General features: G+C 38.7%; 1 protein-coding gene across 1 annotated transcript in view; it reads right to left on the bottom strand.

The window, feature by feature from the left end:
* LanB2 (laminin subunit gamma-1) overlaps positions 1-10,673 on the bottom strand; it is a 52,560-nt gene extending 41,887 nt beyond the window's left edge. The window contains exons 1-2 of the mRNA XM_074100921.1: positions 10,494-10,673; positions 53-171 (exon numbers count right to left, since the gene is read on the bottom strand). Coding sequence (XP_073957022.1) covers positions 53-171; positions 10,494-10,622 — 248 coding nt within the window. The 5' untranslated portion in view covers positions 10,623-10,673. The remainder of the gene's footprint in view (positions 1-52; positions 172-10,493) is intronic.
* Between the last annotated feature and the right edge of the window lie 330 nt (positions 10,674-11,003).

Raw genomic sequence — 11,003 nt, forward strand, 5'->3', positions numbered from 1 at the left:
GGAAAAGTTACTTTTCTGAAGGAGAGGTGTGAAAAGGTTATTTTTCTCATACCTGCTTGATGCACCGGCAGTGGTCTGCTGGCAATATTCCATCTCGCCATGGTCACCACAGGTATTGGTGGCTTCCATCTGGACCTTGTAAGCTGCATTCACGAATTCTGGGATGCATCTCTGTGGACGTAAATTATTATTTACTTTTTAAAAAATTGTGCCAAAATTTATGGCTTAGTATTAAGCCAATGTTCCTCTTGACACTCGCTCAATTCAACGTAAGTCAATTTTATGTCATAAATAAAGTTTAAATTGTTACTAAAAGTAAATATAACTAAATATAACTAGAAAAAAAAAGTTAAATGATCCCCCGCGGCATCAACCCAAAGATGCTGGCAAAGAAAGAAATAAAAACTAACTACCTTACCTACCCGAGACTCCGCTTCTGCGAAATAAACGTTCATCGGCACAGCGCTTTAAGCAGCTTTAAGCGTGAAGATTTAAAAATAAAAATCGGTCACTTCTTGCTTCTCAAAACTACTTACACCCGTGCGAAGTCGGGGTGCGGAACGCTAATGAGGGCTATCGTTTTTTGTCTCACTAGATGGCGCACTGTTGCGTGAGGTTTTTAAGTATGGCTTTCAAAGTCTGTTATTACGGGCGTGAAAACAAAGTTTAGATTAAAATCATATTTAATACACCTTAAAACCGTACCATAAAAATATCGAGCATGCCACAGTGTTGCATAGTCCCCGTTTTGTTCGGAAAAAAGGGAGGACAAAGGTTTCCGAAAGACAAAACTGTCTCAAAACACGGACATTCATTGCCCCGGAACGCATATTTGCCATGATTAATTTCAGATATTGCAAAATATTCACAAAATTATTCTAATTATAAATAAACCCGCGTAGCTCACCCAAAAACTATGAGATTTGACATTTCGGAGACCTCACGCTACACTAGCGCCTCTAGCGGCGAATTCATACGCGATAGCCCTCATTGTATTGCGCGACAACCTTAGGTTAGGATATTTCGATAAAAACTTTGTTTTAACACTACGTATGTAGAGTTAATATTTGTAATATTTTTAAACGTGAAAGAAAACAAACACGGTTTTTACTTTTTTTGAAAGTGGCCAATATCCTTATACATTAATAAATAAAAGAGGTTGTTTTCGCAACCCACTGGCCAGTATGAAGTAATAATTTCCCAGAAACTAAGGCCTTATTGACTGACGCCCCTGGAATCACAATCGTTTTCACCACCTCTTTTAGTCACACGGTAAAAGACGAGGATAGAAAGAGATAGTTAGTGAATGCGATCCTGAACGTCAGCGCGATAGACAATAATATGGCCTCTGGTCGTTTGTTAGTACCTATACAATTCTATAACAATCAGCAAGTTCTGCAACGAGAAATGTTGGCCTTTTGTAGACACAATACTGATTTTTTCTTGTTTATTTTTAAGGTTAGTCTCCACTAGCAACTTTGGGAGAGCTGTGATACTAAATTTTAATTACTACTTAACGCGTTCCTCAGAATAACCTAACCAAAAAAAAGTTGGAAAACCCCTTTGTCACTTCAAAGTTCAGTATCTCAAAAACGGCTTAACCGATTTTGATGAAACATGTCTAAGAACCATCGCTGAACTACTTTGAAATAAAAAAATCGCATTCAAATCGGTCCAACCGTTTGAGAGCTACGGTGTCACAGACAGACAGACACACAGCGGTGAAACTTATAACACCCCTCTTTGCGTCGGGGGTTAAAAAGAGTAACGATGAATATGGACAAAACGTAGTAACCTTTTGAGCTCTTTTTTTGAGCTATGGAACCCTAAAACAGTTTCATAGCCCTATTAACGATGAACAATTTGTATAAACACAACCTCTGGCAACTGCCGGCTGAAGGCCAACTGTGGGCCGCGGGTATTGATGATGTGTATGATGTCATCATTGAGTAGTGTAACAGACGCCTTTTCATAAATGTTATTTCTCCCTCACACTGGGTGATCTTTGTCACTCTACTACTAAGTACAGAACTAACACTTTTATGTGCAATCTTTACTACTTTAGACAACCATATGGCCTAGTCAGAAGGCATAACTTTACGTTTGGATTACTTTATTTAAAAATAGTACATTGTGTCTTAAGAGCGGTAAATAGGGAATTACGAACGAGAGTCTATTAGAAACCCGAAGTCGAAGATGAGGGCTTTAATGAGTCGATGTTCGTAATTCTAGTACTGCCTGTGCGACATACAATGTTTTTCATCACATTTGCGAGTCAAATTGTATATTTGTAAAAGAAAAACTAATATTTTTTCAAAAATTGCCGATACCGCTGACTACGCTCTTGGCAGCGCCAGCCTCCGCGCCGCCTTAGCCCTACCCCAGCCTGACCATGCGCTCGACGTGCGCGCGCCGCGCTCCTGCACGCCATGCAGTAACAAACACATTTACCGACCTTGGGTTTCATGGCATGAAAATTAATACGGGCAATGACTCATTTACCGACCACGGGTTTCATGACAAGCACATTAAGGTCGAGGGTTTTATTTGGGGGGTTGCAACCAAGGTAGCCTGCATGTTACGACACTGTTTACGAGCAAGTGTGATGAAAAAGTCTATTCTGCGATGCCAGTTGGTTCGTGGCATCGGCATCTCAATTGTGTATTTTTAACGAGTGTCTTTATCTCAAATTTACAGCACAGTTCACTGACACATAGTTTCGTACGTTCCACTTCACTATCAATCCTTATCAAAACAACCAAAAATATAACGATATTTTATAGAAACAAAAATATTTAACATCTTTCCCAGCCCTAGTCCAGAAGCCCTATTACCAAAAAACGAATGCAGCTGTCCAACTCGTGCTATTCCAAAATGCACTTTGTGTGTAGCTAGTTAATGTGTGCGTTACGCGCGCAGGTGCTAATCGGGTGCATGTAAACATTGTGAATAGATGTGAATGGCCTGAAGATGTCTATTTATAGGGATGCTATTTCGACGTTTCACCGAGCTGTAAAACAGTTTCCTTGTGTATTACTGTTGGGTAGTCAACGTCCGTAATAGCTTCTGAAATGTTACCGTTAGTATATTGTCGCTCTATTTACAAGATTTTACCATCATCATCATCCCAACCTATTACGTCTCACTGCTCCCTTTGGTTTCCACGCGGGCCCATCGTGGATTGAGAATTTCACACACAACCCAGCATAGATTTTCTCAGTTTTGCTTCGCTGTTAATAGCTCATGGTAAATTACAAATGAAATTTCCTAATTTCGAACATGAATCTGAGGTGCGAGCCTGGGTTTGAACCTACGATCCTCTGCTTGAGAGGCCAAGGACTACGAATAAATAATTTATTCGTAGGCGTATAACTTCTCTATAAAGTAGATTCGCTATTTGAATATCGCTAATGCGGATTGAAATTATTTTTAAGCAATAATTATTAGACTATTTCACAAAAAGTTGTTTATTTTCAGTTGTCCATACCTTTATTAATATACATACCTACATGATAAGTACCTACATAAATATTTCCTGACACTATTTCAACACAAAAAACAAGTAATATTGTGTTTAAATATACACAAAACCTGGTGATAAAGGTGATAAAAAGTCAGATGCTGATATTTTTTGTTGTTGGATACATTAAAAAGTTTCGACGTATTTAAAAATTACGATTTTTTTCTCACAAGATTTCGTGACGTTTTTCTGACGTCAAGAAATTTTGGATGTTTTATGCAGTACCCTTAGAGTAAGTTTTCGGTTAGAAAATACGTCTCGATCGCGTTCGCGTTAAAATCTCAATTTATATGGAAACACGAACAGCGCCTCTAGCGGATCGTTTGCGATGTTCGTGTTTCCATACAAATTGAGATTTTAACGCGAACGCGATCGAGACGTATTTTGTAACCGAAAACTTACACTAGGGGTACAGTTTATGTGCTATGATCTCGTCCTTAGTGTTAATAATTTATTGACAAACTGATTTCATGTCAATTTCGTGATGGGACAACTTTTGAAAAATAATATCAATTTTACTTGCAGGTAGATAATTAATTTCTTCTTGAAAATAGATTTGAAGTTTATAGTTTTAGCCAGTCTGAAACTTCACTAGATTGATAAACGAATGATGCTGCTGTTGCTTTGGTTAGTGACATAACACAACTAAAGTATTTTTCCAGGAGAGCGTTTTAAAATATTTTAACGGTTTTCCTGGTTTTTAGGGTTCCGTAGTCAACTAGGAATCCTTATAGTTTCGCCATGTCTGTCCGTCTGTCTGTGAAGTCAAAGTCAGTCAGTATCAAAGCTCAGAGAGCATTAGTACTAGAAAGCTGTAATTTAGCATGAATAATACATATCAGTCACGTCGATAAAGTAGTAAAGTACCTATAAGTTTTTGGTAAAAAAAAATACAAGCTTTTTTTACTGACTGTACTTTTTGTTGACTGTACTTGTATTGTCACCCAAACTGCAGTTGCATACCAAATTTCAAGTAGATGCCATTAACCATTGAAGATAGTTTCGTCCTGTGGAGACGGTCACGCAATTTACATAAGTAAGTATATCGAAGAATTTACATAAGTAAGTATATAAGAAGTTGGTCGAATTTAACTTGCAAGGTTTGATTACAGGTGAAAATAATAATATTCAACTTTAAAGTGCAAGTTTTCAATAAAATCGAGCCCCCCGATAAAAAAAAAAAACAGAATGGTAGTAAATATCAAATTAACAAGGACGGCTAAGATTGCTTTAGAATTATTAATAGTTTATGGCATAAGAGTAAATAGCAGCCTAAGGTATAAAATATACCTAAACTTGGAAGATTCCGTACACAATACGAAATCCATAAACATGACTTGACTTTTTCGTAATGGCTACGGAACCCTATCTTGGGCGTGTCCGACACGCTCGTGGCCGGTTTTTTTTAATAGTGGCACTAACCAACTAAGGCTGCTAAGTTTTTAAATATGTGACCAGTACAGTACATGAATGAAACACAGGATACTGCTATCGTGTTCCGCTGGCCGGTGATAAGAGTTGGTTCAGTATACCAACTTCAAGATAACCTTTTGATCTAGTAAAATAAGTTTGGAATTGTTGCTGCCCGGCTTTGTAGAATTACTTAGATGTTTCACTTAGTTTTAAAACATTTAATCTAGAACAGTACCACTACCTTGAGTTTACAGTGACCGTACTCGATAGCGACGGCGTAAATTATTTGTAGGGGCGCTGTGCCCTTAGTGAAAGTTTTCGGTTACAAAATACGTCTCGATCGCGTTCGCGTTCAAATCTCAATTTGTATGGAAACACGAACATCGCAAACGTTCCGCTAGAGGCGCTGTACCCCTAGTGTAAGTTTTCGGTTACAAAATACGTCTCGGGGCCAATCAACTTTTTAACCGACACTAATCTGTCCGCGACATTTTTCAAACAATTGCAGATTTTTTTAAGTAAAACATGTTTTTTCTGTAATTTAATAGATGGTGTACATGAATATATGCCATCCTACGTAAGTTTAAGCCATTAAACCGTGAAATATCTTGTTGGAAGTACGATTTTTTGGTAACGCCAGAGACAATTTTGGAAACGCAGGAGACGCCCAAAATGTCGGTAAAATAGTTGATTGGCACCACGATCGCGTTCGCGTTAAAATCTCAATTTAAATGGAAACACGAGCAGCGCCTCTAGCGGAACGTTTGCGATGTTCGTGTTTCTATACAAATTGAGATTTTAACGCGAACGCGATCGAGACGTATTTAAGTAAGTCGTAAGTTTGTCAGTTGTATTTTGTTAATTTTCTTTTGTACAATAAAGAGTTTACATACATACATACATACATACGTATTTTGTAACCGAAAACTTACACTGAGGGCACTGTACAATTCTCCATACAAATAATTTACGCCGTCGCTATCGAGTACGGTCACTGTACTCACTGTAAACTCATGGTAGTGGTACAGTTTTACTTTGCTGCACTATTTCCGCTACACTGATGCAAGAGCGAGGTGAAACACCGGCCATGTGTGAATCATACCGACAACAAGCGTAGCGAGGGTTTCTAAAAATTTCCAGTTATCTATGAATATCTAGTGTTAGGAGCGCCTTTCCTATCAAAATGTACGGATACGCAGTGCGGAGTTATTTGAGATGGTTACTGTGAACACACAGACATTAAAAATTTAAAGGACCCCGGACTTAAAGTATGAAAAATGTGGTTTCAGTTGAATATCCTGAGATTTTGATATGTCAAAGAGTTCAAAGTCCTGAACAAAAGTTTCTAAAAAACTAAACTAAACTCTGAAAGGAACTTGGAAACAGAGGTAGCACCCTAAGAGACTTTTGTTCAGGACTTTGAAATCATAATAAAATCTCAGGATATTCAACTGAATCCACATTTTCCATACTTAGGTCCGGGGACCTTTTAAGACTTTTTCTATTGGTTGTGTTACACTCGTAAGAGATGCCGTCATATCAAATTGCAAGCTTCTGGAACTGGAAAGATTTTATCTATGTATAGTTTTTGATTCCTCGGCAATTTTTATGACAGACAGACAAGAAAGTGATTCTATAAGGGTTCCGGTTTTGCCAACTGATATACGGTGCTTTGGAAACCAAAAAGAACTTAAAATAACGAAAAAGTGACGTCATTGATTGATTGATGATTGGTTGCAGAAAGCACACACGATCTGGGGGCATGGTAGTGCCCCCGCCAAGTCGAGCAAAACAAAAACAAAGGCACGGCCGTACAATACAATACAATACAAAGACTCTTTATTGTACAGCAGACATAGTAAGCGATACAGAAAACAGGTACACAGAGAAAAAAAAATTACAAGGTGAGTAATAGGCGGCCTTATCGCTTAAGAGCGATCTCTTCCAGGCAACCTTTTTTACAGAAAGAAGGAAGGACTAGTTTACAACAGGTGGTGCATCAAAATTAGATCAGAAAATTAAAACGTAACAGCAATACATCTACGAATACATACATAATTATATCGTACATATAATATACGTCCAAAATAAATATAGGTAGTGAGATAAACAGCAACAAATAAATAAATTAATTAATTAAATTTATTAATTTAATTAATTTAATTTTCTCGAAGCCATTCAGGCTATTTTCAACATATATATATCTAGTCCTCTTAGTATGGACAGTGCTTACTGTACAGTCACACTGAAACAAAGAGCTTTTTGTTTAAGAGGAAACACAAGGGCCGGGTTCCCATACAAGCGTAGTCCCCTTTTTTCTCCCTGGATAATACCAGTAGAGCAATATTTTTAATTTTTTTATTCTTGAGTTTTTCGAAATTCATGTGCGGAATTACATTTGAAATTTACCACGAGCTTTACGGTGAAGGATAACACCGTGAGGAAACCTGCGCAAACCTGAGAAGCAATTCAATGGTGCGTGTGAAGTTCCCAATCCGCACTGGGCCCGCGTGGGAACTACTGCCCAAGCTCTCTCATCTGAGAGAAGGCCTGTGCCCAGCAGTGGGACGTATACAGGCTGGGATGATGATGAATGTTTTTAGCAAAACAGATATTAACTAAAATGCCATGCCTGAAAAATCCAAAAGTTTGACTAGATTATAAAAAAAAGATAAACATAGGAACACGACCAAAGCCTTTCTTTAATTTCAAATGAAAAAATTAGTTAAATAGGTCAAGTTTTGGAGAAGAAATCAGGGGACTACGAAACGTTGATTATATTTACTTTTTTTTTAGCTACTTTCGGCCCAAGCTGCAGTTGTCTCTATCGCGCTCTGCTCGCGGTTGTTCGAGCACTGCGCGACAGCAATAGATTTTACATATACCCATTTTTCAATTGTCTAACCCCTAGGGGTTCCTCTTAACTCGTCTTCATAAGTAGCTGATTCATATCATAACGTGAACTACATCCATCCATACTTCCATACTGATATTATAAATGCGAAAGTGTGTGTTTGTATGTATGTTTGTCCGTCTTTCACTACGAAACGTAGGGACGGATCGACTTGATTTTTGGCATAGAGATAGTTTATGGGCCAGAGAGTGACATAGGCTACTTTTTATCCAGGAAGAATGCACATCTCTTGAAGGAACAGCGCGCTATAACCGAATTCCACGCGGGCGTAGCCGCGGGCAAAAGCTAGTATTATATAAGAGCGTTTTCAAATTCCGCCGATACGATATCGGGGCAAGTAAAATCTATGAAATATATATAGGATCGGATAATCTGAAAGACAGCTTAGGTACTTACACATATTTCATACATATTACTTGCCCTGATATCGGTAAGTATCGGCGTCCGATACCGATATCGGATCGGATAATCTGACAACGCTCTAAGCTTTAAACAAGTCGTATTTTGCGTGGTGGAAGGTTGGGCCTGTGTGACATATGACTGTATAGTTTGATGCGCAAGAGTTGGACGGATTCGTGCAGAGTTAACTGAGATGCAGGGTTTGTAGCAAAGGATCCTGGTAAAAAAATTGTACATTCATTGATATGGACCCTCGCAAAGTAACGTTTGAATTGACGTCGACCAATGATATTAATTTTCAATACATTTGCTCGTCAAATTCATTTACATAGGATGTATACATGGCTCGTAAGTTCATATACCGCACTAGTGCCTTTTTTTTACGTTTTTTTTAATTCTCCATTTTAAAAGTTTTAAATGACAAAAATAAAAACTAGCGACTGATACGTAGAAAAATGTATAAATATACAAAACTAAGTCATGAATTTGTCAAATTGATTGTTATTATTATGAACTGAAATTTAATTACCTCAGGTTTTAATGATTTCCACCTTTTATTTATTCGAAAAAATCGCAGTGGCTGAACGCGTCGAACCTTTTCCTAATTATTTTAGTTAACCTAATTAAAAACAAAACTTACGCATGCGTATTACGGACGCGCCATTTTTGTAAAATTTTGCGTTTTGTTTTTTTTTTCCATTTTGTGTTATTATTTGCCTAATTTCTCACAAATGTATTGAAAAACGTCATATGGTGTATCATACGGTTGGCAGGGTTTTACAAACTAGTGACGATGAAAACCCTCGCCTTGCGGCTCGGGCTTATCACTCGTCAACTCTTACAACCTTACTTACCAACCTCGTATCACAAATAACTATTATACTCGAATCTTGCAATTTGAATCAGAGATACGGCACTGCACTCCAAAGCTGAGATGTGGGTATGAAGACCGGCAAGCTGAAGTGAGACTGGGCCGGACTTAAGTATCTACCGCATGCTTCCGGACCGATGGGCCCGAATTGTTACCGAATGGGTTCCGAGGGATAGCCAAAGGAGCATAGATTGACCCAAGAGATGGTGGGACGACCTGAGTGCTTATCAGCTCTATTAAATAGCAGATGCATGTCCAGGATAGAGAGAGTGGAAAGGGGAGGGAGGGGTTGCCCAGCAGTGGGAGTATTACGAAAAATAATTACGTCTAAATTTCAGTGGCCGGATTGATTGAAAATTTGATAGCTCATCATTTAATATAGGAACATGTTTGAATCTCAGAAAACGATACAATAATGAAGGTAATGTAAACAAAACCCATCAGTTATTTATTGATTAAAAATTGAGCCGACATATTTTATATCTTAGAGCCGTGGTGGCCGAGTGGTTTGACCTATGGCCTCTCAAGCAGAGGATCGTGGGTTCAAACCCAGGCTCGCACCTCTGAGTTTTTCGAAATTCATGTGCGGAATTACATTTGAAATTTACCACGAGCTTTACGGTGAAGGAAAACATCGTGAGGAAACCTGCACACAAACCTGCGAAGCAATTCAACGGTGTGTGTGAAGTTCCCAATCCGCACTGGGCCTGCGTGGGAACTACTGCCCAAGCCCTTTCATTACGAGAGGAGGCCTGTGCCCTGCAGTGGGACGTATATAGGCTGGGATAATAATGATAATATTTTATATCTCACAAATATGTCTTGTCTTTATTGCGAGTATCAAATATACAAGTTTGCTGACTAAGCTTTTTTTGACTGTTGCATTGTCACCCAATACATCAGTACCAAGGAGTGGGTGAAATCCGAATTGCAGGATCCGTACTAACAAACATTGCAAGTTAAGCAAAAGCTTGTAACAAGCGCATTTGATACCATACAGTTCCTAAATGGAACGCACTAAATACCAATTAATTGCAACACATGTTGCTGTACTCATACCTAAGTAACTTTTGGAATAGAATGAATAAAAATACTGAATACCACAATCATAAACCAAAAAACTTCTAAAAGGTAAGAGTTGAGACTGTACACATACCAAAATAAACACAAGTTTAGTAACTAAGTATATGAAGTATCAAAAGTTCCAAAGTAAATAAACAGAGAGTACAAAGCATTGAAGCATAGCTTTCCAATTCGAGAGCAACTTAAAAATCAAACCTAAATAAGGAGCGTAGCCTTTCGCGTCGCCGGCAGTCAGAGGCGATTTCGAAGCCCCTCCAATGTTGGACTTAGGCTTGCTATGAGTCAATTAGTACCTGTGGGGTTCCGTCAGGATAATAGCAGGACGCCAGCTTCTGTGTGCCGCCGATGCGTGGGGTGAAGAAGAAGTCCTGTGCCGTTGTTAATGTGGCTAGTGTAAGTACTATTACGCTGGCTCGCGTCATCGCGCGGCCGTGTCGACTCCGCGGCGGCCGGTCGAGCACTGGGGGGGGACGCGTTTCACAACATGGCGGCAAAGAGTAGGAGGGGTGAGTGCCTACGCGCAGCCAGCTCTGTGAGGCTACGATTTGTAAATCTTTACACCTTAAATGATGTCACCGCTAACTGGCTATTAACATAGAAAATACAATAAAAGTAAAAATTTGGAATTGAAATAAAAAATACAAAAAGATTCCAAAAAAACAATCTTTATATTAACATAGAATTTGATTGAACGGGAACGCCACTTTTTTGGGTAAAAGGTGATCGAAACTTGTAACAAATATCGGTAGATTTATCACGAGTAGTTAGTTAGGCATTGACGTACGTGTGAGGGGCGTCCGACA

This window comes from Choristoneura fumiferana, chromosome Z (genome assembly GCF_025370935.1).
Source record: "Choristoneura fumiferana chromosome Z, NRCan_CFum_1, whole genome shotgun sequence".
Classification (NCBI taxonomy): domain Eukaryota; kingdom Metazoa; phylum Arthropoda; class Insecta; order Lepidoptera; family Tortricidae; genus Choristoneura; species Choristoneura fumiferana.